Below are 27,435 nucleotides of genomic sequence, written 5' to 3'. Positions count from 1 at the left end.
TTTCCTAAGGTATAAGAAATATTTTATCTTTAGAGGGAGAATAGATAATTCTCCCCTCCCCTGCCTCCAACACTGAAAAGCATGCTTCTTATAAGATGCAGTTAAATTTTGAAATTCTGTTACATTAAATCCTTAATACTCATGAGCTACCCATAGACTTCACTATTGGTTTCCTGGGAGAAACCATTATTTACTTCGGGAATCTGTATCATCAGAATGGCAGCCATTATTCCACTCTTGGCATAAAAGTAAAAGCAAAGCGGGGCCTATCATGGGAAGGGGGGAGGGGGGAGGGATTTCATTGGGAGTTATAACTGATGTAAATGACGAGTTGATGGGTGCTGACGAGTTGATGGGTGCAGCACACCAACATGGCACAAGTATACATATGTAACAAACCTGCACATTATGCACATGTACCCTAGAACTTAAAGTATAATAGTAAAAAAAAAAAGTAAAAGCAAAGCATGAACATGGCACAGGATAATCAATTTAATCTGATTTATACCAGGTGGCAGGCAATTATTGTTTTGTGAAATAAAATATATGGCTGTTGATTGATTTTATTGTGTTATGATAGTCTGTATTTCCGTAGCAGTTCACTTGAGCTGGGATGTCCCTTCAATTTGGAATTTTAATCCATGAAGTGAACCAGTTGGGATGATCCTGTCTCCTCAGGCTTGTTTATGGTTGCACATTCCCTGGGGCTTTGCTCTATTCCTTATAGAAGATTCTGTGGGTTTTTGGTAGGATTGTGACTGTTGCATATCAGTCTGACTAGGCTAAACTATATTTCCTTGAATTTTCTTCCCTGAATGTTTCCTGAAAAAGACACGTGAGCCAAAGTAAACATTGTTCTGTGAACTTGGTGGGGCAGAAGTGAAGCAGCTATTTTGTAGCTGGCACACACTGCTGCCCGTCTGCTGTCTCACCTGGTGCATGGGCAGCAGCTGGGCCTGCAACTGTTCCACCTCCCTGGATCTTCCTCCAGCTTCTATGATTCCTGGGCCCAGCTTCTTTGGGAGGGCATTCCATTTGCTAAGGTCAGAGGCACTGAGAGCCGACACAGGTTTCAGTTTGCCCCTGTGTGTCCAGCTTACACCTGGGAATGCAGTTTATTCTTGCTCCCCGCCTTTATGTTTCCATCCATCTTCCCTTCCCAACTTCCTGCCCTGCAGACTTCAGGCCTCAGCATCAGATGCAACAGCAGACATATAGAGGCAGCTTCACTGGCACCCACTATTGTGTAAAGTCAAATCCCTTCTGACTGATCAATCAATTGATCGATTGATAGATGGATTGCTCCATCTCTTAGTGGTTCTACCTTTCTGTTTCAACCCTAATTGAAACAATACCCCTGTCCCAACTGTGTAAGTCAATGTTTGTATAAGATTGACTTCAAGCTGCCAGGATCAATGTTTTCCTTTTAAATGTATTTCTTGTTTTTATTCAGTACTCTGTGACCATATCTTAGCCATAACATTAGCTTGTGGCTTTTCACATATGATTAAGATTAAAGATCAAGATTTTATGACTTTTCCCCAAATCCTGATTCTGGACCTAAGATAGCCTTAACATTAAGCATTTGGCATTGGACAAATGGAATGTGAATATTTACATAATTTTATTTTGATTCTTTACATTCTTATATGAAGATCTTTTCGTTATCTTTTTTTGACTTTAGATTTAATAATGGCTACATTTGTACAATGTCCTTTAGCATTAAGAATAATAACTAGGGGCCAGATGTGGTGGCTCACACCTGTAATCCCAGAATTTTGGGAGGCCAAGGCAGGCGGTACACCTGAGACCAGGAGTTTGAGACCAGCCTGACCAACATGGAGAAACCTCGTCTCTACTAAAAATACAAAAATTAGATAGGTGCCGTGGTGCACGCCTGTAATCCCAGCTACTCAGGAGGCTGAGGCAGGAGAATCTCTTGAACCCAGGAGGCGGTGGTTGCAGTGAGCCAAAATCATGCCACTGTACTCCAGCCTGGGTGACAAGAGCAAAACTCCATCTCAAAAAAATAAAAAAAGGATAATAACTAAGGGAAAAGCCACATGATCCAGTAAACTACATAAAACAGTCATGTTTCATACAGTGAATATTCTGCAATTGTATTTAAAGTAAGGATCATAGGGCAAATTCTCACATACTTTCTAAGTCATAGGTTGTTACAAATAATGGGGGACAACTTACCTCGTTATGAACAAAATAGCCTATGTTTTATCTAGTAGATAGACTCATCTTATTGCTAAATGTGTCTCATGTTGCCATCTACTTGCAGGAAAAAATAATACACATTACAAACCATTTACCTGAACTCCATTATTCCCTAGGGCAGCATAAAAGCGTGTTTTTAAATAAAGGTAAACACATGGTTAGCCAAGGCTGACAGAACTCTGGATCATTTCTCTATCTTTCCAAATCTGAAATAATTTTAAGGCCATAAAAAATGTCAGAGCATTGTTTTAGAAAGAAGGCAATCCAAAAATAAAGACACAAATTTCCATAAAAGCTAGGCTATAGGTATGAGGTACGTGTTGCCATGGGGTAACAGAAATCTAGGAGTAGGAGAGACTCTCTCCTGTGAATGAATCTGAACTCTCTCAACTTTGCTATGTCCCTGGATTGAGGTACTTGGCAGCCCCAAGGGAGTTGGGAGTGGTTGGAGGCATGTCCTTTGGAGCTAATGCATTTCTATACTTCTGTGTATATTGCAGGGCATTTGGTTGAATTAGTGCCACTTCCTGCCCTAAGGATCTCACAATCTAGTATGTCCCTGTTTGTTCCTAGGCTTGGTCTTAGTTTCTGCATTCTCCCATATGATTCCACTCAAGATTTTCTCAGCAGTAAGCTTGCTACTTGAATTTCTTGGGAGGACACTCCCACAACAGGGTCCTCAGCAGCTGCAGTGTGTCTCTGGGGCAGGTCTTGAGACTGCCTTAGGCTCTCTGCTGCTCTCTCCTGGCCACAGCTGTCTCTACTGCCAAGGTGCTAATCCTGAACTCCTGTGGGATCTCTGGTCCAAGGAAACATCTGCACACAGGCCAGGGATGGTGCTTAGCTTCATCTGTGCTGCAAGCTCTCATCAGTAGGCTTGCTGGCTCTATGACCTTACTAGCTGAGCTCCTTAATCTCTCTGCACTTCATTTTTCTAGTCTATACAATGGAGATAACAACAGCACCTACCTCGGAAGACTGTTATGAAGGTTAAATGTATTACTGTTTATGAGTCAATTAGGACAGTAACTTGCACATAACAAGTGTGATATGAGTGTTTGTTAAAACAGTTAAACAATCAAACAAACATAGAATTAGTGTGCTGACTAGAGAAGGGCTGGTGATGACGAGGGAGGGAGATCTAGGATCTGCTAGAGATGTCTTCCAAGGACAAGGGAGAGGGGATTATCCAAGAGTGAGGGGTTGTCCCTGACATAGACCCCAATGGACTCAGTCCTAGACACAATTTTAAAGGTGATACACTTATTACTACTCTCCAACACCTATTCTTCTTCTCTTTAAAAATGATCTGAAATGTATTCTCTTGGGGATAAAATTTATTTTATATATAATTCTTGTTATATATGTGTATATATATAATTATTTGTGTGTGTGTGTATATATATATATATAAAATTATTTTTATTGCGTGCTATTATTTCAAGTCAGATGCCTAGAGCTGGGGACACATGTAAGCAAGTTAAAATGGCCCCCGGCCAGATGAAGCTTAGATTGTAGTTGGTGAAACAGACATTACAGAGATAATTGTGCAGTTGCTTATTTAGTTACAACCATGAAGAATACTCTGAAGGGCAAAGACAATGTGTAACAGAGTCCTGTCCTAACCCTGTGGGTTAGAGATAGTGTAAAGAGATGACATTTAAGCTTAAAAACAGAACTTAGGGGAGCTAGTTAGCCCAGGGGCTTGGGCTTGAGGAAGAGAAGGGCATTTCACACAGAAGGAGCTGTGTGGGCAAAGGCTCTGGAACCATTTTGTACTATGAGAAATCCAAAAAAGAAAAAGACTTAAAAAGGAAGGAGTGGTCAGTAGCAGTCATTTAACATAATCGTCTTTTTCTCCCAAGGGCAGATTGCATTGGCCCTCTACATTTTACTAGCATCATGCAATATCAGTATGGAATAGAGAGGATTCTAATTCTGATTGGGGGAGGAGAAAACTTCGTGGCGATAATTTTATTAGGGTTTTAAAGGATTGGTTGGGCTTCAGTGGACATAAACTAGAGGACAAAAAGCTGTAGACTAAGTAAATGACTCTGAAATTATAAAACTTTTGGTATTAGCAAGTTGGTAGAATTTGTTTTTTTCTTAGGTCCCCTCTGCAGCCCGCTGAAAGCACACCGTGAAATCTGCAGCCAGAACCATTTACAGTAAAGTTGTCCTGTTTATAGCTTTTTTGATAAGCTGTTTTTATTTTTTATTAAATAAAAAACGATGCCATTGTCCTTTACAAAATAGCTGAGGTTTTACTTGAACAAAATCTGTTTGGAAATGTTAAGCTGGTTACACAGAACTAATATGCCTCAAGGTGGTCATTCTCTCTGGATTAAAGCTGTGGGACAATTGTGGCTCCTGTTACAGGGAAAATTACAATGGGCCATTATGAAAAGGGACAAAAATCTCTGTTCCCAGAGGGGGACTGACAAGCTGAAAGTCCCTCTCTACATGCCAACACAAAAGCCTGATTGCTTCAGATTGTTTGTTTATGTAAATCAAAAGGGTGCCTTTAACTCTGCCAGGGGACTGGCAAGCAACAAAGAAGGTGGTGATTGGCTGGATTCTTGCTCATGGCTCCTGGCAGATCTCACAAATCCTCTTGCTTTTGCTCTAAGCTCTGTCTGGATACTTTTAGGAAAAGAACCGTGTTATTATGTACAAAAGTGAATAATTTGTGCTCTTAGAGTAGGGGTTGGAACTATAGGACTTGAAGGCAAGAGCAGGTATCTTATCAAGGATCTACTCACTCAGTTTCCCTAAAACTCTCTCTCCAAATCAGATTCATCTGCACATCATGACAGATGTTCCAGCTACATTTACCCAAGCTGAATGTAATGGGGATAAACCACCTGAAAACGGTCAAAAAACAATCACTAAAACTAGTGAGGAATTGACTGATGTGGACAGCCCCCTGCCACACTACAGGGTAGAACCCAGTCTTGAAGGTGTACCCAGCAAAGGAAATCAGGAGGAAAGAAGAAAATTACAAGGGAACATGTTGCTCAACTCATCCATGGAGGAGAAAATTCTAAAAGGTAAAGTGTTTCCCTTCTTCTTAATTTTCTTGTTTTGACTTATAAATTTGCCCTGGATTTTTTTTTTTTTTTGATAAACTATTATAAGAATGAGCTGGACACCCCAAAAATGTAGCCCTTTATTCTACTATGCATAGCATAAGGACTAAACCTCTTCCTCTGGTGAAATCCAGGCTTGTCTATTTGATAGCTCTGTGACCCCAGACAACTTTCTGTCTCCCGAAGCCTGAGTTTTTTCACTAGAAGAAGACAGAATACTAATAATAATACCTACAAGTGTAGGGTAAGTATTGGCTAAATGTACACTACTGTTATTTATTATGATAATGGGTAGCCCCACTATTATTTGAACAAAGAGAATTCAAAATTTTTAAATTTCCTCCTAAATATACCTGAAGTCTGAATTTATGGTTCTATATCTTATAGATATATATATCTTACATAAATATTAAAGGAGAGATTACCAATCAATGAAGTGATCATTAAGTAAATTAATTGAATTGATAAAGAATGAATCTGAAGAGTCAAATAGTAATTTTTAGTGATCAGATTTAAAATTAAAGACATCTAACTAGAGGTTAAATTGGTAACTTATTAACCGTTGAACAGTAAATATTTTAAATGTTAAAATACTAATTTTATTTTTTTTCTAGAAAACTCAGAACAGAAATTCTTTATTGTTCATAAGGCTATCACAGATCTTTCTCTCCAAGAAACAAGTGCTGATGAAATGACATTCAGAGAAGGTAACAAGAACTACAGTTTTGTACACAGAAATTGTTTGACTGAATATGGATGATGGTTTTTCCATGAAATGTTGCATGAATGTGGCATTGACAAAGCAATCCAGGCAATGACTTCAAATTTTCAAAGCTGCTGTAGGCAGATAAGAGAGTATAAACTTATCTGTGGGTTCCACCTTATAAAGCATTCCAGACTGTTCAAGGCTGAGGCTGCATGGATTGGCATAGCTGATTGGCATGCCAACGTGATGTCTATCTCTTAAGTTAGTCCACTGAGTCAACCCTACTTTTTGATTTGGTGTGTCCAAATCTGTGTGTGCACCTTGTGAGATGTAAATGTTTCAAAAAACGGGTCTTTCCTAAAAGTCTACAATTAACATACAGGTTTATTTATTTATTTATTTATTTATTTATTTATTTATTTACTGAGGCAGAGTTTCACCCTTGTTGCCCAGGCTGGAGTGCAATAGTGCAATCCCGGCTCACTGCAACCTCTGTCTGCCTCCTGGGTTCAAGGAATTCTCCTGCCTCAGCCTCCTGAGTAACTGGGATTACAGGTGCCCCTACCACGCCCAGGTATTTTTTTTTTTTTTTTTGGTATTTTTAGTAGAGATGGAGCTTCACCATGTTGGCCAGGCTGGTCTTGAACTCCTGACCTCAGTTGATCCACCTGCCTTGGCCTCCCAAAGTGCTGGGGTTATAGGCATGAGTCACTGTGCCCGGCCAACATACAGTTTAAAGTAATCTCATGAAATGATTTACTTTATAGGCCTCTAATGTAAGTACAAAATTGTTAACTATTTCATGCCAAAGAAAGACAGGTTGATAAAGTTAATTTTAATTGTGTTCTTTAAGATAATGGAAGAATAAAAGAAACATTGAAGTGATTATGTTAAATTTTAAATAAACTTAATAGACTAAGAGACACAAAATCCTTTAGATTTTTCTTCTAAGAAGACACCTACATTTAAACAGTTTCCAAATAAAGTGTAGGATAAAATCTATTAATTAATCATTTCTTTCCTCTCTTGTAGCCATACACATCTTATGTCAAATTGAAGTCAGCTTGCTAAACCTAACCAATTTAGCTTTGTTAGGACTTTAACAGGCAAAATATTGAAGAGACTATTGGTTGAAATATTAGAACATCACATAAAATAGTAGATGTCAAGGAGGACAGGAATGTGATTGGCTATTTCCTACATCTGCTCCCTTTGCCTGAACACCTCTCAGACTATGTCTGATTAGCAGTGTATCACCACTTAAGGAAATATGTAGCAAGCAATAGCCAGTGACAAGCTGTTACATTACCAGAGATAATTCGTAAGACTTAAGACTTCATAATGTGAACTAAATAACCTATTTGCCCTAATTTTTCTTCTTCCAATGTAACAAGCTCTCAGAGGCAGAATCTCAACCTTCTATCATCTAGAGCATCTTTCAAATGTTTGATCAGGAGTCCATTGCAGATAACAGTTGTCTAGATCTTTCATTTTCATCAAATGGAGAATGAAAGCAGTCTGTAGTTTTCAGCTAGATGGTCTTGCCGGTTAAGTTTTCCCTCAATGAATCCTTTGCTGTTTGACGGAGTATGTTTTTCCTCTATAATAGAGGCACAGATTTTGGTGTCTTTTATCTTCACAGTGGCAAACAGCTATAAAATCTTCAAAAAGAATGTTACTGGATTAAAACATATAAAGATGCTAAAAATATTTAGGAAAAACTATAAATTCAAGGAGTAATTTTATATGTGACAATCTCATGCCTGAATCATGAATATAAACAAAATATCACTTACTTTGCTTCTTGTGGAAAACAAAATAAAACAAAACAAAGCATAAGATTATAGCAAACATTCTAATGTGTATTTATGGATAAAGTTAGGAACATTGACAGGACACTAGCAACCTGAGAGCAGCTGTGTGTAACAAATTAGGGTGATCACCCGTTTTTACTTCTATCTCTGTAAGTTTACTATGTATTCCCTAGAGTGAGAAAACAACAAAAAATAAAAAGAGAACTAAACACCTTGGATGAAAATGGACTTGTGAACATCTTTCAGAGAGAGTAGAATATTGTGGAGGAAAAAGACAAAGAGGAACGTTGCCTCTCACCTTGCTTATAGACTCTCATGGTGTCAAAAGAAAATGGTGAACTCTGGCCTGACAAGGGGTGTAACCCAGACAGATTTCTGAGTTGTGTACACCACAGACTGAAACTTCCCACAGAAGCCTTGCAGGGATGAAGGCTCAGAGAACAACCTCAGCTTCCTTACAATTAATTCTTACCAAGTTCAATCAATATTGTTGAGGGTATATGATGGTATGATCTAGCTGTTTGAAAAGTGACCAGTCATGGACAGTCATCATTTTCAGTATTGGAAACAAGGATTTTTTTCTTTCTGAAATATTTTTCTAATTTTCCTTGAGGTGTGAGTGTGTGTATGTGTGTGTTTGTGCGCGTGTGTGTATATGTGTGAGAGAGAGATAAGTCCAAACATTTCATTTTATATGTGCACATATCCAGTTGTGACTGGCTAGACAAGATTTTTTTGTTTAAGTGTGTCTCAGGGAATACAAGTCTCACTAAATATACTAGTCCACAACAGAGTTCCACAGACAAATGAAGTTAGGTTGTTGACTTTCTTACAGATTTAAAATACTCATTAACATTTCAAAGGCTTGTAAAAATTCTGAAGATGCTTATTTAACTGTATTTAATGCAGTGTTTTCGAAATTACTTCGACTGTGTAGCCTGTTGTGCAAAACATATTGGTAACCCACAGAATCATATCCCATAAAACACGTGTTGGGAAGTGATTAGCAAGAAAAATTATTTGGAGAATAACAGACTAATGGCTGGGTATTTTGGAATCTCTACACATCTCATCTACCAATTGATTTTGCTACAGGGCATCAGTGGGAGAAGATTCCTTTGAGTGGCAGTAACAAGGAAATAAGAAGACAGGAGAGGATTGCTGAGCAACCTCTTGAAGAGGAAGAAGATGAGGACAGGAAGAACAAAGGTCACCAGGCAGCTGAAATTGAATGGCTGGGATTTCGAAAACCTAGCCAAGCTGACATGTTACATTCTAAACATGAAGAGGAGCAGAAGGTTTGGGATGAAGAAATTAATGATGATGATGATGATGATAATTGCAATGATGACGAAGATGAAGTTCGAGTGATAGAATTTAAGAAAAAACATGAAGAGGTTTCTCAATTTAAAGAGGAAGGTGATGCAAGTGAGGACTCCCCACTGAGCAGTGCCAGTTCCCAAGCCGTGACACCTGATGAGCAGCCAATCTTAGGGAAGAAGAGCGATATCTCCAGAAATGCTTATTCCAGATACAATACAATATCCTATCGGAAAATCAGAAAGGGAAATACCAAGCAAAGAATTGACGAGTTCGAGTCTATGATGCATTTATAAACTAACTGGAACTGAGAAAGTCTCATGCCCACTAAAGGAAAAGCTAATTCTATTGTCCCAGGGTGCATATTTCTATGCCTTTTTTGAGTTATCACCTGGGGGGAGGTGGAAATTGACTCTCTTTTTCACTGTAGAATAATGTGGAAATAACTCTAGATAAAATTCAGTCTGATAACCTCAAATGAAAAAGCTTTAAATTCATTCTTGGGCGTTTCTCTTTTAAAACTTCACTAATACAGCATTGTGTGATCAGCACTAAGCAGTCAGTCCCTTGGGGGAATGTGGCATAATTTGGCTATAAATGTAGCAGTGCTTGGAAAGGTGGTCATCAAATGAGACTATTTGAGGGGACTATTTGAAATGATTCCTGTGTTTCTTTTGGCGTCTTCCTTCCTGTACATTGGAGTGATGGAAAGTCTGGTATTAAAACCTTTCTTACTTTTAAACATGGTTTTACAGACTCTGGCAATAAGCCTTCCAAAATTCTGCGCCTTTTCTGTTATCACCAAACAAGATTTTAAGTGGCTTTCCTTGGCATCTACAGAGAGAAAATTCTATAGCCCTCCTTCCTAGGTGTTACCATTCACTGAATCTTCTCACAGAGGGAGATGAGCAATTGTCAGTCAGGAGAATTCTGTTTGCTAAATGTTGCCTTTATGCTTTCAAACTGAATTAAACCCATTGTGAGGTTGACACTGGGAGGGGCTAGAAGATTGGTGGGCAGCAGACTAAAGAGTTATGTTGGATAGTTTTATTTTTGTGGCTGAAAATAAAATCTTGTCTAGCACAGTTAAAGTCATTAAAAATAAAAATGACAGCTTTAGCACAATTTTAAGAAAATGCCCCTCTCTATTACCACATTTTCTCTTATTAACAGTATCTCAGAATAATTTTCTTTCCTTAGAAACCTGAGACAACGCTAGTCATAACTGTACTAGTTACTATGAAAATGGAAATAATTATCTTAGAATATTTTCAAAGTAGAGCGTGAGCATGTATTTTTAGTGAGAGAGCTCTGATAGTTGTTGGGAATATATAATTTACTGGACCTCAGCCCAAATCAAGATGCTTAAAATTGTACTTGTGGAGCTTCACTCAAACCAATGTGTCAAATAACGTATTGAATATTTATGAAAAGAGAGACTATATTTATATTCTTAGATAGTTTGTTCCACAATTTTTCATTTCATGCTTCCATATATATTACCCTGAACTTTCTATCACCACAGATAAAGATTTTGTTTTGCCCTGCAAATAAAAAGACAATTCCTTATTGTCTGAATGTAATACAGTCTTCATTGTACTATTCAACCCTTTGTTTATTTCTTTTTCATTTTGTGAAAAACTCCGGGTTAGTCCTCTTGGATGACTGCTTATTTATGTGTAACATAAATCCCACATATTCTAATGACAACTTCTTTAATCCTTCCGGGTCATATATTATATTTCCATAGTATCACATACTATTATTTAGTTGTTTACAAGACTCAAATTTGAATTCAGGATTACAGTGCTCCTTTTATTCTTTCAAACAGATACCATATAAAAGTTCTGTTACCCTCATTCTATACAACCTATAGATTTCGTGTGTTATAATGTCAGTTTCCAGAATAAAAGTGAGGGAAATCAGATCTTTATTGATAAAGTTAGGGAGATTGATGCAATAGGACAATTTCCAGTTTAATTTAGATCATCTAATTTTTCTGCCTGGACAACCTGTTTTCCGGGTTACTGATAACCCCTACAATTTTCTACTGAATTTCAAAACCTGTTATGTGTTATCTATCACATAACAGGACCATGTTTTTAACCTACTGTCAAGAGCCTGTATTTTGAGTTATTCCAACAGAAATGATGGATTCCTGTAGAAGTAGTGGTGGGTGACCTATGGTTACGTGGCACAGCAAAGCAAGTAGCTCTTATGGGACTCTAATATATGCTAACGCTGGTCCTCTTAGCTCTGTGCTCTCACCAGTCAATGAATGAACTATGAAAGATTTAGTCAACAGAAACTATTTTAGGGTATGTTTAGTTGGTAAATGCTTCATGTTCATGGATGATGCAAGTTTTTGCAAAAAAAAACCCTGAAACTATTCTTTGGCTTGGTGTCCATGGCCCTATACCGCCATCTTACATGAAAGCCACAGAGTTAAGTGACCTTAGGTAACATAATGGTGATGGTTGGCGATTTGAGCCTTTGTAACCTAGGAAACACAAAGGTCTGATTCAGATTGTGTGGGGGATTTTTAACATATTTGAAACTCAGGGGGAAGATGATTAATAACACAAACTGTTAGCTACACATGAAGGTTTACTTGAGCTTTTGTGATTCAAAGCTCAGGGGTGGTAAGGACTCTAAAACCAGGGAAGAGGGAGAATTAATATATTGTGCAAATGCTGGTATTTCTTACGTGACTGTTTGCCTTTGTTGCTAGATGAACAGAAACTAACAATAGCTCTATTTCTCTGCCAATATAAAATCTACCTTTCATATAATGCTACATTGAAGGCACAGAATTTGCTAGCATCTCTCTCTCCCCCTACCTACCTATCTATCTACAATTTAAATAAAGAACTGCTGTGTATGACTTACTCTCAATAAAAGTTTGTCTCTATTTCTGGTTTCTAGACTTTATTTTCTTTAGCTGCCTTTTAAACTTTAGAAAGAATCCTTGTATATCAGCAGCTACTAAGATAATTAACGAATGCCTCTTCAGAAATCAAGAGAACACTTTATTTTAATTCATTTGCATTATTTATTTCAAAAGGGTCTTAAAATGATTGTATATAAAATTGTAAAAAGGATTTCTGGTAGGTAGATATGTAATATACATGAAAAATTTTTATTATTTTTTAAGGAACTGAGATACTGTTTAAGATGCATCTTAACATGAACAACTTGAAAAAAATCTCTGTAATCATCAAAGTAATACATTTAAACTATGCTGACATTTTCATAGTAATTGTTTCTGCATATTTACATGGGACAGTACTTTTGGCATGTTTTCAAATGGAGAACGGACATTTAAGTTTTTCAATGTGATAGGGAAAACATTTAAAATAAGTAATAATAGAAAATTATGGAGAAGGATAAAGCACCAGAGTATAATAAAGAAAAAATATGTTTGACAGTATGAAAAAGGCAACCACTTCTCTTAAAACTTGAACTTTCATCACTCTAAAAACCAATGGGATTGTAAAATGCAATGTTAAAAACCATATTTGCCAACATTAAAATATCAGACAGAAACATAACACAATGAATATGGGTTTCTGATAACCCGTACAATATTCTACTTAACTTAAAAACAGAGTATTGTTTAAAGACAATGAAAATGTGTATATAGCTCACGAAGAACATGAGATAACTGAGCCAGGCAATCAATACAAACACAATGACTTGGGTAGCAGTAAACAGTTGAAGTCACTCAGAACATGGCAAACTGCAAAAGCAAATGATGATCTCTAGTAGCTAACTGCCAGCACAGGAGAATTTTGGAAATGAATTTAGAAAGTAATTTGGGTGTTTACCTAGAATTTAAAGTTACATACTTGATTCCTTCTTTATAATAACTTCAGTTGGTCAGATGCAGAAAAAAAGTACTTAAAGATGTTTAATTCCAACATCCTTTATACTCCATAGTTTTAGTTTTATTCTCCCCTTAGCAAACGTTTTCAGGCAATCCTTAACACAATTCACTTACTTAATCTTTGACTTCTCTTGTTTTTAAGCCAATATATATAAAACTAGCAAATTTGGGGTAGTTGTTTGAAGCAGAAGACGTGTGTAATCTTCAACTAAATAACAAGCACCCTGATAATTGAGAATTTGATTATTCCTTGAAGTTTGGAAAACGGTATCCAGAGTGAAAGTTCACTTGAGATACTTTTGTACAGAAGGCCAGATGCAGACAAAGCTATACAACTGAAAGAATTAAAAATATCCAAAAACATTTAATTTTCTTTACGTTGTGAGTAGAAACTCTTGATATTTCTTTCTTCCAGATCAAAGCATCGACAAATATTTAGATCAAAGCATCGACAAACATATCAAAGCATCCAGATCAAAGCATCGACAAACATATATATATATATACACATCTACACACATACAGTATATTTACAAAAATTGCTGTTTTTGAATGGTCACTTAAAAATCTATTCATGCTATCAAAAATTTTAATTTAACATCTAATATAAAGGCTTTATTATATAGATACTTATGGACAATATCCTTAAACTGGTAAATACCTGTCAATCAATAATAAAACAGAAAGCTCTTGTTTTCAAAGAAATTATTTATTACTTATTTGATGGCAACTCATTATTAGAAACTCAGCATAATAGAAGTTGCTGTATTTGCTGGAAAATGAGAATTTTCCCTTGTGTTTTGTGTTTTTACAAAGCAAAGAATCACATAAACTTGCAAAGGGACCCTAATTGAAATGATAACTATTGTTCCATTAGGTTGAAAACAGAGGCATTAATTCTGTTTAGTGTGATGTTATTTTTTTTCTTTCTTTGAGATACAGACACCACCAACACCTGGAATACCATCCATTAAGCCTTATTAGGGATATACAATACTTCATATGGCTTATTCAAAACTGTCAAAAAATAAATATTTTGTACAATATCTCTGGCTAATATTATTTTTTCTGATTGTAAGGCATATTGTCTTGTAGCAACTATTGAGTAACCCGTGCAAAAGTTGTTGCAAAACACAGTAGTGACAATCTACACAATCAGTAGAAATAAAAAGTCATGGTTTGTGTTTTAAAGGACTCCAACTTTTTAACTTTTTATTTCTATTCAAGATGAGCAATCTGCTAGCTTTGTTTAAAGGTTGGAGGAATCAAGAGAGTTGGTAATATTAATACAGGAGTCATTAAAAATTTATTTTAGGCCATTAGAAAGGGTAAAATAGTTCTCGGTGAATTTTTCCTTTAATAAAAAGCAGCCCCCAAACCATTTGTTTTCTAACAAAAAGGAGCCTGAAAAATCAAGTTGCAAGCTAGAGGCTCGCATATGTAAAGTTAGCAGCTGTACCTGGAAGCCAGGCACATTGAATATGGCAATTCCCGCTCCCTTTTCCTTGTCACCAGGTGTGTGGGTGTCATGGTGCCAGTCAAGTAAAGCCACATGTGCAAGGTCATGGTGACAGCCAGGTAGAAGCTGCGTTTGCATAATAAAAGATTAGGGTGGGAGGGCCAGTCTTTTCACTGGCTGTGTAAATAGTACACCTGGTTAAACCAATCCCCTGGGCTCTATGTAAATCAATCACCACCTCCTCAAGCCTCTGTATAAAATCCATCAAATCTTGCCCCAAACGTGGAAAACCCTCTCTTGAGCAACTCGCTTTCTCAACATGTGTAAGCTTTCTTGTTCTCTTCTTCTTTATCTATTAAACTTTCCACTCCTAGACCCACTCCTCTTGTGTGTCTGTGTCCTGAATTCTATCTTGGCATGAGACAATGAACCATGGGTATTTCTCCAGAATATGGAACTGTTTCAATATTATTCACGGAGGAAGAACCTTCCACATGTCCACTTCCTTCTCTCATATTTGGTCCAGGAGATGAAAGAGAATAGGTTCTGCACGAAGTTAAAGAGACAGATCACAGCAAAACATGTGGGGGTAGCCATGGTTATACCTACCCATCAGTTGGTTACCACAGAGAGACCTAGTTTCTTTTTTCTGTTTATGCAACATCCAAAAGAGACCAAAGAAGTTTAATTCAATCTCATTTCAATACTGTGGCGTCAGTAATCTGAGACCAAGAAACTTTTAAATGCACCCACCTGAGATGACAGCCTTATGTAAAGAAGAAAATTAATTATATAGCAGCATGGTATAGTAAGAGAAATGTTTTTTTGAGCCAGATAAAATGGAAACTGGGCTTTGTCTCTTACTTGTGGGATGACCTTGGGCAATTTGCCAAATTCCTCATCTGTATATGGGAGTTATCCTTCTTCGTATAACAGGGAGAATGAGACTCACTTCATGAGTTGTACCCATCAGTGAGAGGGGACACATATAGTGCCTATACAAATAGTGCCTACACATACTCAATGATAATTAGTTCCTTTCTTTTTTCCCATCACCCATTGTCATTTTTTCGTTTTTAATCCAAGATTTTGGGGCTTTCTTCTGAGGTAAAAATAATTCTTCTTCTTCTTCTTCTTCTTCTTCTTCTTCTTCTTCTTCTTCTTCTTCTTCTCCTTCTTCCTCCTCCTCCTCCTCCTCCTCCTCCTCCTCCTCCTCCTTTAGATGGAGTCTTGCTCTGTTTTCTAGGCTGTAGTGCAGTGGCACAATCTCGGCTCACTGCAACCTCCACCTCCCAGGTTCAAGCAATTCTCCTGCCTCAGCCTCCCAAGTAGCTGGGATTACAGGCGTCCACCACCATGCCCAGCTAATTTTTGTATTTTTAGTAGAGATAGGGTTTCACCATGTTACCCAGGCTGGTCTTGAACTCCTGACCTCATGATCCACCCACCTTGGCCTCCTAAAGTGCTGGGATTACAGGCGTGAGCCACTGTGCCAGGTTGGTAAAATTTCTTTCTTGTATTCTGAATATAGGAATTCAATCAGAGATGTTAAAACAAAGAAAGATGGTACTCTCTGGTATGTTTAAACCTCATTCTATTGCATGAGTGCCCACTAAAAATAATTACAAGCCATTCATGAAATCAAGGTTGGTTGGGAATATTGGACTCCTATACACTGTAAATGGTATCTTTGCCCCTCTTCAGTCCCAAACTAATACTAGAAGCAAGGTGTTTTAATATCTAAGAGAATGTTTCCAAATTAGTGTGGGGAAGCTAATAATACATTGTGATCATCGCACATGGTGGTTTGCTGTGAGTGACAGCTGAGGGGATGTCAGCAAGCAGTATTAAGCAAATTTGATGCTGGTGATAAAACACGGTTGTACCAACAACAGCTCTGTCAGCTTACAAGAGAGTAGGGCAGAAGCGCTGGGTAACTGTTGAAAAAGAAAGAAATTGTGCAAACTGAAAAGTCTCAGAAGCACTTAGATGGCTTGGTAAGTTGGTTAGTCCTGTCAAATACTATCAAGACCACCCTTGTATTCAAGGTCACAAGATGCATAGACTTTTTTTTTTTTTTAAAAAAAAAAGAAAAGGCAATGACCTAAGCTAATTCAGGGAAAAATCTGTAGCTCCTATAACACAGTCTCCTATTGAAGAATTCAGTACTGATTAGTACCTGTCTCATCCAAAGGTTTATCATTAGAAGTACCAGAAGATCAAGTAGCATTTATACCTTTATTCCAGTCTCCTGAAAAAAATTTAGAAGGTTCTGCTTGAGAAAATGTTGGTAGTGGATTTCATAATAAATCAATACACTCAAGTTTAGGCCCATATAAATTCCCAACTAGTGATCAGTTCCTTGCTTCTTAGAGTAACAGCAAATATATGACAAAAGCAATGTATAAAATTCTATCCAAGAACAAATTTGTGATGTTTGAAAACAATCCTTTGTCATATTGACAATAGAGATTTAAATATAGCTTTATATAATAAGTTGGTCAAGGTAAAGTCAGAAAGGATGTGAACTGAGAGGACTGCAGAAGGTTCTGTTAAGGAAAAAAATCCAACTTCCTTTAGCTGATATACCCAAAGATGAGTGTATTCAAAACACAATTCATTTTTTTTTTCAGAACAGAGTTGACTTCTTTGTGGAAAGTATTTTTGGATAAAAAGAGAGCCTATATACCCGGGGGGAAAAAAACCTCTGAACATTTTTTAGTTACAAGAAGAATTACGTGAAGCACCTAGCATATTCAGTGTGTCACTAACTCAATTAGTCTTTTGGCAACTGACTTGTGTCCCCCGACCCCCCTTGCCCCATATGGCTCTGTTTTGAAAAGAATTACAGTCATGCATCATTTAATGACACAAATACATTCTGAGAAATGTGTCATTAGGCAATTTCATCATTGTGTGAACATCAGAGTGTACTTACACAAACCTAGATGGTGTAGGTAGCCAGCTACACACCTAGGCTATATGGAATCCCTGTTGCTTCTAGCCTACAAACTTGTACATGTTACTGTATTGAATACTGTAGGCTATCTTAACATCATGGTGAGTATTTGTGTATCTAAACATATCTAAACATAGAAAAAGTAGAGTAAAGATACCATACTATTAATATAATCTTTTGGGACCAATGTCAAATATGTGGTTCATTGTTGACTAAAACATCATTATGTGTCATATAACTGTATCTCATTTTCTAGTCATTCTCTTACTCATCTACAATTTTCAATTATTTGAAGAAAACATCTTAAATATGTTACAAATGTGCAGAAATAGTTCTTTTTCCCATTCTTATAGTTTTGCTTTTACGTTAACTCACTAGAAGTTGAAATTAAATGTTAAACTAGAAGTCAGAATGAAATATATCTAGTTTCACCTTCATCTCAACTGAACCAAGGTTTAACTTAAAAAAAAATATTAACAAGAATATAGTATGGTTGTCCTCCAGGGACCCAATCCCAGCAAAGAAATTTGTGTACCTCTTTCTAAGGAATTCTGTGAAGCAGATTTGTTCAGGCCAGCCAGTGACCTGAGGCAGCAGAATGAGCCCTGTCTCTGGAAACCTGAATTCTAATCTTGATTCTTTGACTGACTTGCCTGGGTTTTAAGATTTTTAGGTAATTTGTCCTCTCAGCATCAGTTTTCTTAATGAAATAAATGCAAAGGCGATCCTGATTTCTAAGGCCTCTTCTGGTATGTCAATGTATTGGTATACTTAAGATTAGAGGCTTTATTTGGATGAAATCAGTATTTAACTTTTCCCAAATTTTCAGTGTTTTCACTGGGTTCACACTGAGGGCTTTACTCTTTTTTCCTTCATAGAGATACCAGATCCCCTTCCTTCTCTGGTTAAGTCCAGGGGAATTTTTTCTTAACTCTCTTCCTAAGACTTGTTTACCTCACTCCTTTCCCGTTTCATGGTGTTTCCTTCACTTTACTTTCACTCTGAAATATTTTAGAGCCCATTTTTAGCATATTTCATTCCTGTGACTGCTACTATATCTAAAGTCATATTTTATTATTTTTATATAAAAGAAACTTTCAGCAGTTCTATTTCTGCTTTACTCATTTCAACTCCTCTTATTTGGCCCTGCACTAGAGTGCATTCAATGCTTAAATGCATTTTTGGTTACTACAGTGTGTTATAATCCAGCCTTTTTTCATTGCCTTTAAAAAAATCCACATGAATCTAGGAAGTTATTGGTATTGCAAATCTTTAAAATTGTAGTTTTAAAAGCACAAAATGAGCTGAAACAGTGTTCATACCTAGAATTAAATAAGCATTTGAAGCCCTCTTCTTCCTCACTTAAATTTTTTTCCACTGATTCAGATTGGGAAAAACCATTATGTAATTTAGATCAAAATGCTGCCATCAAGCAGGGTTACCGGCAGTAGATCAATCCCATTTCAAACTGTTAGGTAAGTATGCATGTAGTCTGGAGGGATTTCACAAACGTGATAGCTGTGGGCATCCGAGGTATTCTAGCCATAAGAACTCAAGAAATTTTTGTTTGATGAAAAAATCTCCAAATAAAGGACTAAGTTAAGTTCTCGTTGATCATTCCTACTTGTGGGCCAGAAGAGCTGATTATTATCAAACACAGTCATTGGGAATACCCTCATGCTTTCTCAAGTCCTTCTGTCTTCATTTCCGGTTACTTGTTAGCTTCATAGGGAAATTTGCAGGATGAGTTCTAGCACAGGGTGGAAAGCAGGCAATTCAAAAGGCCACCCAGTTCTGAAGAAGGACTTCAGTCCAATGTTGGACTGTTTTCCTGAGTTATCTTTTGGTATTCCAAATATTGTGATTTATAAAAAATCTTCCATTCAAATTCTATTAAAATTGAAAATTTAAACTACCGCTGAGAAATACAGTTAACAAGTTCAGTGTTATTTTCACAGTATTTAATGCATTTACTATATAAAAACATCAGTTCCATTTCAGGCTTCATAATATTTTTCAAATTTCCACTTTTGATATGGCTTCACTGGGTCACAGACAGCTACTTTCAGGATCTTTTGAGAAAAATTTCCTTCCAAGCATAATAATTGCTGATTGTTTTCAAAAACAATGTGATTCACCTGGAGAGAAAGAGGATCTGGGAATGAGGTTGAATTTGATAACTGCGATATAAAGAAATGAAAACCAATTTAAAAAAACTGACAGGCAGTTATATTTTTGATTTTTAAGAACTCTTCTGAACTAAATTATTAACATAAACACAGACTTTGAAAAGTATTAAATTTGTCTCTGTCTCAGACTAAGTAATCATCCTCCTCCAAGCTATAAGACTTTTAAGTCCTCAGGAGGCAAAATAAAAATTTTTTGATGATGTGGCTGAGAACTATATACTCTTTAAAGAGAAAACATTACAGATGACATTTATTGGATTTGATAGATGATAACTACTTCATTGACGGTAAAGAAAAAATACATACTGCAACAAAAAGCTAATTAATTTTTAAAGTAGGTGTCTTTGTGAATTTGGATTACAAAATTCTGGAAGTGATGTATTTTATTTGTGAGCTCTTTACCATAATCTCTGACAATTCATAACAACTGATGTCCAAATATTAAATAAAGTTCTATTATTGCTTAATATTTAGTGAATATCCTAGAAATGATAGATAAATTACATAGAACTTACTAATGGCTTATATATTTTTTTATCTATAAATTCTCTCAATTACTTATGACTATGACAAAGACGATCTTAATTACACATGTTGTTTTTAAACCTTAATAAGTTATCAAAAAGGGGTGACTGTCATAATAATTTATTTTAAAGATTGTTCCTCAAAAGTATCATCACCTTTGCAGGATTTTGGAAATATGATGCTTGAATATTGTCAAGGATTTGTAAAGAAGTCTCATTTTATACTTCTCTTGTTGTTTAAGACTTACATGTACTGGGGGACCTAGGAGGTATAGCATGAAAACTACTGAAAAACTGAAAAAAGAAGAAAGCTGATCACCAAGCTTCTAATCTCCAGGACATTTGGTAACATCAAAAAGGAAACCCAAGACAGAAGGCAGCTGTGTCAAATGTCACAAAGTCATAGGTACAAACAAGGTAGGGAAAAGGTTTTCCAATTTTTGCTATCTTAACTAAATTACCTCCTTTACCAAATCGGCTTACTGCTTAAGAGAAATTGCTGTGCTTGAACTCTTTCCCAAGATTCAATTCTGGAGATGAAGAATGTGTTTTAGTTCTTGTTCTTATTCATATTCTCTCTCTCTCTTACTCACTTTCTCTCTTTCTCTCCTTATCCCACTCCCCCTTTCTCCTTCCCTCCCTCCTGACTTTGGCACAGGGAGAAGGTAAGATGTAAGTTATTCACTACACTGCATGTATATGGATTTCCTAACACTATGCAAAAATAAAATTAGCAGCATATATGCTAATAATTCCTAATCTTTCTGAATAACTCAATAATAACCATTATTACTAAAGAGAAAAAGACTGTCCAGAAAGAATTGAAATACAACAGAGAGGATCTAATGGGAGAAAGGCTGGAGAACACATTACTCAGGCCCCAGTTTTGGCCTTGAGCAGGAAGAAAAATGTTGAGAAGAGAATAGTCATTGGCTGTGTTGTTAACAGGAACGGAGGTACCTCGAGGAAGAAAAGGTGCTTACTTTAGGGACAGCCCTGGGCAAACTGAGAGTCTCCAAATACCCAGATATTTACTGTAGACAGGAGATTTGGTGGCTACCTGCTAGAGAGATGGTAGAAAATTTAAGAAGGCAGTTCTGAGACTATTCTCGCCAACCTTAAGCTCCTACACCAAGGCTTACGACTCCATATTCTGTTAAAATGTAATTTGGAAAAATGGAGAGGACTTTTGAGAATGAATACAGTAGACCAGGAATGTTCTGGTAAATAGAATAACTGGACCTTCAGAAAAGTATCCCTGATCCAGTAACATCTTCCAATTTCTGTGGTATAAATACTCCCAATATGGCCAGTTTCAAGCTACCAATGTGGTAGGATTGAATGCAAAGTTAGCAAGTGTACACACAAGCGGCTCCAGCGAGCTGGTGAAAGCTGGGTCCAGCAGACCGTTAGAAGCCCCAGTCTCTGGGTACCGTAGGGGATGAAAAAGTCTCCTTCTATGGAAAGGGGGCAGAATGAGGAACCAGATTCATTCTCAAGTGCAGGACTTGTAGGAGACATGCGGCTTCCTGTGCTGCCCATATCCTCTCCTTATAAGCATTTCTGATAACGAGTGGGAACCAGTTCTAGCCTTTAAGCCTAACTTTTGGTGTTGTCGATTGACTGAAGCAAATGATAGCAATGTAACTACAAGAACTTGGTGACTTCTATTTAAAATAACTCATTTGAAATAAATTTTGAAAAAGAAAAAAAAGGACTTGCCAACTTTCAAAAGATACCCATGTATCTCTGTGAGTGAGCTTTTACATAATCCCATTGTCACAAACACACAAAACTTCTGACTGAGGAAGCTGATAATGAAAATTTTATGTCCTATTTGATCAAAAGTCATATTTGTGGTAAAGAAGAGGTACCAATCTTTTGCTTACCAGTTCTGGATGAAAGACTGATGTTGATTTATGCAGCCATTTTAGCTCTTTGTTTCTGTTATCACAAGGGTGCAGGCTTATGCCTCCTTTATCAGGGGTGGGGGCTATACACCATTCTCCACATTTAATAAGTCTTAACCAGGTGTAATTAAATTGTTGAAGCTGTGGGGGAAATGAATAAAGGGTCACTTTAGGCAGCAGACACAGGCAGGGGCTTTGTCAAACATTTTTGTTAGCAATAGTTAAGAATATAGGAACTATGATCTGTCATTTTAGATTCAAGTCCTGGTATTATCATTTGTAATTCTGATAGTATGGGCATATTATTTACCCTGTCTAATCTTATTTTTCTAATTTTTAAGTTGGACAGCGATTGTATCTATCTCAGAGGGTTGGGGTAATGACTATCAAGTGTTTAGCACCCAATAAGCCTTCAATAAATGTTAGTTACAATAATAAAATTATTTAGTGCAATTAGTTCTGTCTGCATATGGATGTCATTTCAGTGTTCTGAATCCCAAACAAGCCTGGTGCTTAAAGAATTGGAATGTTCAGTCTACCACATGATTAAGGTTCTAAACCACGGGTGGCTATAGGGAGATAACAGTCACAGCCCTAAATTTCTTGGGTGGATTTTTGATGCTTCCTTGTATAAAACTATCATAAAGGCTTTGTCCAATTGTGGAAAAGGTGGGAGTCTTTCTTTGCTACTAGCACGAGGAATCATCAGGTTGCTACCAGGTTGGCATCCCCCAGTTCATAGAAACTGCTCTTGGAGAAGTTGCCAGTGTCTAAAATAAGCACCAATTCTGGTAATGAAACTACGTTTTTAACCTTAAATATTTTTCTTCAGTTGTTTACAACCTAGTATTATCTGCCTGGTCAATTTACTCTAATGCTCTGGGTCTGTGGGAAATTTATTGTTTTGTACTAACATAAACATATTTGAAAAAATAGGCTTCTGGTAAAATCTATCTAAACCTTTACCTCATGAATCATTTGTATTGTAACTGAAGTTCAACTTTGATTATCAGGTTAGATCAAAGTCATTGTGTTGGAACTTGACATTGGAATGGTGGTCCTTGGACCAACATCCACATCACCTGGGAGCTAGTTAGAAGTGCTGAGTCTCAACCACATCACGGACCTACTGATTCAGAATCTGCAGTGTAGCAAACTCCCTAGGTGATTTGTGTGAACATTAACATGTAGGAAGCATGGAAGTATGGCATAATATAAGGAAGTTATGTGCTACTAAGAGAAGCTAGATGTTACCTTGGAAAAATATGTCTCAACTGCTTGAAAGGTTAATAACCAAGGAGATATTTTAGGTAGAAGGTAAAGGGATAGAGCTGGATGATTCAATCTAAGGGTCTTATTCTTGTTGAGCCTTTCTGGATGAATGTTGTAGTCATTGGCTTGGTATTAAGCCTCATTAATTCTGCCGAAAATGAGTTAACTTCCTCCACATTTCTTTACTTTTTATTACCCAAGCAAACTATGAGAGGCAGAAGCTAAAAATGAGCAACGAGACTAAAAGATGCTGGGGCTTTGTGGAAGGTGAAGGCTGAATAATTTATACTTTTGCCTCCCAGCATCCAATTGAGAAAGACTCAATGGTCATCAAGAATAGAACTTGGGTTTTCAGATAAAATACTGGTTACTCCGGCACAAAAAGTCCCTGCAATGATCATTCCCCCCTCCAAAAAAAAAAAAAAATGCATAATTTAATACTTTTCCTTTTATATAATGTGAAATAACTGTGGTTTTGTTTTTACAATTTATGACTTTATTTCCTCTTTGTTAGTAACTGAAAGTTATTTCTTTTAATGGGTTTTAACACTTTTTCACTTCCCTTTGACTCCTTTCTTTCCTAATTAAAAAAGAGTGGCCTTGGCTTCAGGTTTACAATTCATAGCTAAATATAGCAACAGAGATACCTTTTCTTCTAGTAGCAGCTTTGAGTTAAGAGGTAGAGATGGGATGCACCAAAAAATATAAACAGTATCTTGAAGTCAAAGCAAAGATGTAAGACTTGACAAGCCTAGATTACCATCGCAAAATAATCTCTGTACCAAAGAACAATCTGCAATTTTGGGAACTGATTTCTACTCATGAATCTATTTTCCTCTGAGTCCTACTTGCCACTCAAACCAATAACTGTTTCCACAAACACAGAACTGTTAGGGAATGTATGTTAGTGAGGGAAGTGTAATCACTCAGAGCTCACCTCCAGCACTGTGGAAGGAGTCTCTATTCCCTGCTTCCTGGCCCTACTCCCTCTACTAACCATTTCGCTCTGAGTTTGTGGAGTTTTCCTATAGACGTTTCTACCATGGATCATGGATTTGGTTATTTCCATTATTCCCTTAAAATGCGGGAGAATGAGGGGAAAGGGGAATGGAATCAGAGAAGAAGACCGCTTCCTTAGAATGATTATTTAGAAATATGTTCTCTCTTTAGTATCTTTACCTATGTTACGCATTTTTTACATTTTTATCTTTATTATTATTACAGCAAATATTTACAGAGCACTAAGCATTAGGTATTGTTCTGCAGGCTTCATAGGTATTACCTAACTCCAGCCTCACACCAGTTCTAGAAGTAGGCATGATTATTACTACCATTTACCCAAAGGTTAATGAATCTGCAGAAGTTAATATGCTTTGGCAAGTGATGGTGGCAGGACTGTATTCTTTCTGGATCCAGTGAGTTGAGTGCAGGACCCACACCTTTATTCCCCCAGTCACTGTCTTTGTGTTTAGTGGTGGATTCTCTAATTACAAAGAAATTTAGAAAATTATTTTTCTATTGGGGAAAGATGAATTTCTCAATTGAGCAATGAATGTGTCATACCCTGCACCTGTCAGCTACCATGAGATAGAAAACAGTTTAGCATACCTCTTTGCTCCCATCGCAATCTTCCAGAATGACTGTAGTGTTTTCAATGGAAATGCATTTACCCAAAGCCACATTAATAAGCTAAGAAGCAAAATACGAAACAGGAATTAAAAAACAATTTAAAGTAGAACAAGACATTCAGACACATTTAGAAAATACAGAATATAAAACTATAATAAGGTTAAAAGATAGTTAATAGCTTAACATTACTTAGCACTATCCAGTTTTATTGGTTGCTGTCTCTAACAGAGACATAATGTAATCTTGTAATAGTACAGCTTCAATCTGTTAATTTTGGCCTGTGATCAGCCATAGAGCCAACACACAGAAACTTTTAATTAACCTTTGCCTGGAATGCTAAATAACAAATGAGCAAAGGTGGCAAGAAAAGTAGTTATTTTCTGGTCTTAAGTTTATCTAATGCAGATACTGAAAGTCAATGCACATATAAGAGTTATGAGCTATGTTCCCTGACTGACCCCTTCAAGGCTTTTGACTGCTTAAGCACTGAATCATAGATAAATTGAGTCCTTCAAAGAACAGCAGATTCCAGCTGATTCCCTGTCAGAATCTCCTTAATGACTCAAGCGAGCTACAATTCATTATAGGAAAGTCACGAAAGCTAATCTAGAGCCAAGCATAAAGGCACTTTCTGGCAGGCCCCCAGGTTTTTAATGGATTTACAGGGTCAAATATGGAGGTAGCTTTCTTTAAGTCACCATTTATTGCAGAAAAATGTTGATTTCCTTTCCTCCTTTGACATCCTGGGCAGGGCTAACAAGATGATGGGTTAACAGTGCAACTTAGGGTTTTCAGATTTCTAGAACAGCTGTGCAGAGCCGAATCTATATGACACGTCCCTGGAAAGCCTCCTGAGCTGGGAGGAGCTGAAGTCTTTGTTGCCAGGGACACTATTTGTGCCTTTCCGGTTCTATGATGCCTAACAAAGAGCTCTAACTCAGGGTGCTGCACTGATGGCGGCTGGATGCTTACAGAGTTGCCAGACTTCATAAAAGGGCGCTCAGTACATTGGTCCTCACTTTTACATGCTTAGCTTAGTGGACAAGAAAGTAAAGGACATCTTCAGGGATCAGAATACGCAGAAAAAATTAAAGGCTACAGGGAACCATGCAAAGGTTGGCAAGAAAGACTTGCTCCTTCATATGGATGGAAGAAAAACAGAGGCGTGGGTAAGCCAAAAAGCTGGAATTCAGGTCTTCCACGTAACAGCGGAAAAACAGACCTTCAGTTGAATGCTGCACTAGGAAAAACAATTTGCCCGTTAGCACAGGGAGAAAACAAGGAAGCTGGATTCTCCTTGAGAATCTGAAACTTTACACCAGACTTCATTTGGGTTTGAGATGAATATTTATACCACCTGCTTTGGACAGGAACCATCACAGACTTTCAAGGCATAGAAACAAATGCTAAAAATAGTACCAGGTTGATAATGACTTCTGAGGTGCCTGGCACGGACAGAAACAAAGCAACTATGGAAGGATGGCATCTCTATCAAAAATCCTCAGAGAAAGCTCTATTTGCAATTTAAAATGACAAATATGGGAGAGACAGCTCGTTGTTAGTAAACGTGGGCATCACAAGGCACAGAAGGATTTAGTGCCCCCCAGTCCCAGCCCTGAACTTCAGAGAGGAAGGTGAATAGAAAGACGTGACGGTAGAATAATCTCGGGGCTTAAAAGAAGGAAAGCATGCTGCAGTTGCTCTCTGTACTTCAGCACAGATAAATATTATATAAGCTCCTATATTTGTGGATCATGCAGAAATATTCTATCTTCAAACAAATTTGGAAAATGCAGGTTTCCACAGAGCTGAACAGGTGGTTCTACTCCAGAACTTCTCAAAATCTTCAGGGTGTGCATGTTCAGCTTGCTGCTCAGAATGTTGTACGAATGTTTCTCAAATGTACTTGACCATGGAACTCTGAGACAGCACAAGTAACATTGGTCAGGACAGTGTTTGAGAACCCCCTGGTTAACTGATATTTGTGTTTATTTTGTATAATCCCTCCAAGAACCGAAAAGCATTGGAAAGAAAGATAAAATTTTCTGTCCCTTACATGCCCCTCTCTCACTTGACCTGAGGATGTTTTTTTTTTCCCTTCTTCTTAGGAATTACCAAGGAAACTATTTAATTGCGGTTTTTGCCACTGAAGGAACTTTTACACCAACCTAATACTTTTCTTCATATAGACATCGTCTCTGAAGTGCTTTGGAATTGTTATTCTTCATTTCATTATTAACCATTTTTAGAATTTTTCCTTTTTATTTAAAAATAATTGATCCATGTTTTTACTGTAAACCATTTTAATCTTTAAAAAAATCAGGCAGTGTATAAATGTCAAATTATCCATGTTGTATTATTTCACTTTCCAATTTAGGAAGTAGATATTCCCCACAATTTATGACAGAATTGTTAAACATTAGGCTATTTGCTAGCAGTTTAATCCAGTGTA

General features: G+C 37.0%; 2 protein-coding genes across 4 annotated transcripts in view; one reads left to right on the top strand and one right to left on the bottom strand.

The window, feature by feature from the left end:
• The first annotated feature begins 4,860 nt into the window (after positions 1 to 4,860).
• On the top strand, positions 4,861 to 12,066 carry ERMN (ermin). The gene is made up of 3 exons (XM_001088029.5): positions 4,861 to 5,276; positions 5,930 to 6,022; positions 8,931 to 12,066. The coding sequence occupies exons 1-3, from the start codon at positions 5,036 to 5,038 to the stop codon at positions 9,449 to 9,451; spliced, it is 855 nt and encodes a 284-aa protein (XP_001088029.3). The 5' UTR covers positions 4,861 to 5,035; the 3' UTR covers positions 9,452 to 12,066.
• Positions 6,404 to 27,435, bottom strand: part of GALNT5 (polypeptide N-acetylgalactosaminyltransferase 5) — a 68,239-nt gene continuing 47,207 nt past the window's right edge. The window contains exons 8-11 of one of the 3 annotated variants that reach the window (XM_077956556.1): positions 24,963 to 25,043; positions 22,062 to 22,223; positions 21,156 to 21,235; positions 18,713 to 19,597 (exon numbers count right to left, since the gene is read on the bottom strand). In XM_077956556.1, coding sequence (XP_077812682.1) covers positions 19,594 to 19,597; positions 21,156 to 21,235; positions 22,062 to 22,223; positions 24,963 to 25,043 — 327 coding nt within the window. In that variant the 3' untranslated portion in view covers positions 18,713 to 19,593. Of the gene's footprint in view, positions 7,683 to 18,712; positions 19,598 to 21,155; positions 21,236 to 22,061; positions 22,224 to 24,962; positions 25,044 to 27,435 lie in introns of those variants that run through there. The other 2 variants (XM_015110186.3, XM_001087663.5) reach the window with 2 other exon arrangements.

Source organism: Macaca mulatta, chromosome 12 (genome assembly GCF_049350105.2).
Source record: "Macaca mulatta isolate MMU2019108-1 chromosome 12, T2T-MMU8v2.0, whole genome shotgun sequence".
In the NCBI taxonomy this organism is placed as follows: Eukaryota; Metazoa; Chordata; class Mammalia; order Primates; family Cercopithecidae; genus Macaca; species Macaca mulatta.
The sequence above is the reverse complement of the archived record's forward strand: the minus strand, read 5'-3'. Positions and strand labels throughout refer to the sequence as shown.

Excerpts from the sequence above, each read along its gene's own strand:
- ERMN (XM_001088029.5), top strand. The coding sequence starts at position 5,036 with ATGACAGATGTTCCAGCTACATTTACCCAAGCTGAATGTAATGGGGAT. Across the intron at positions 5,277-5,929 it reads GGAGGAGAAAATTCTAAAAG|AAAACTCAGAACAGAAATTC; the intron begins GTAAAGTGTTTC and ends TTTTTTTTCTAG. Across the intron at positions 6,023-8,930 it reads TGAAATGACATTCAGAGAAG|GGCATCAGTGGGAGAAGATT; the intron begins GTAACAAGAACT and ends ATTTTGCTACAG.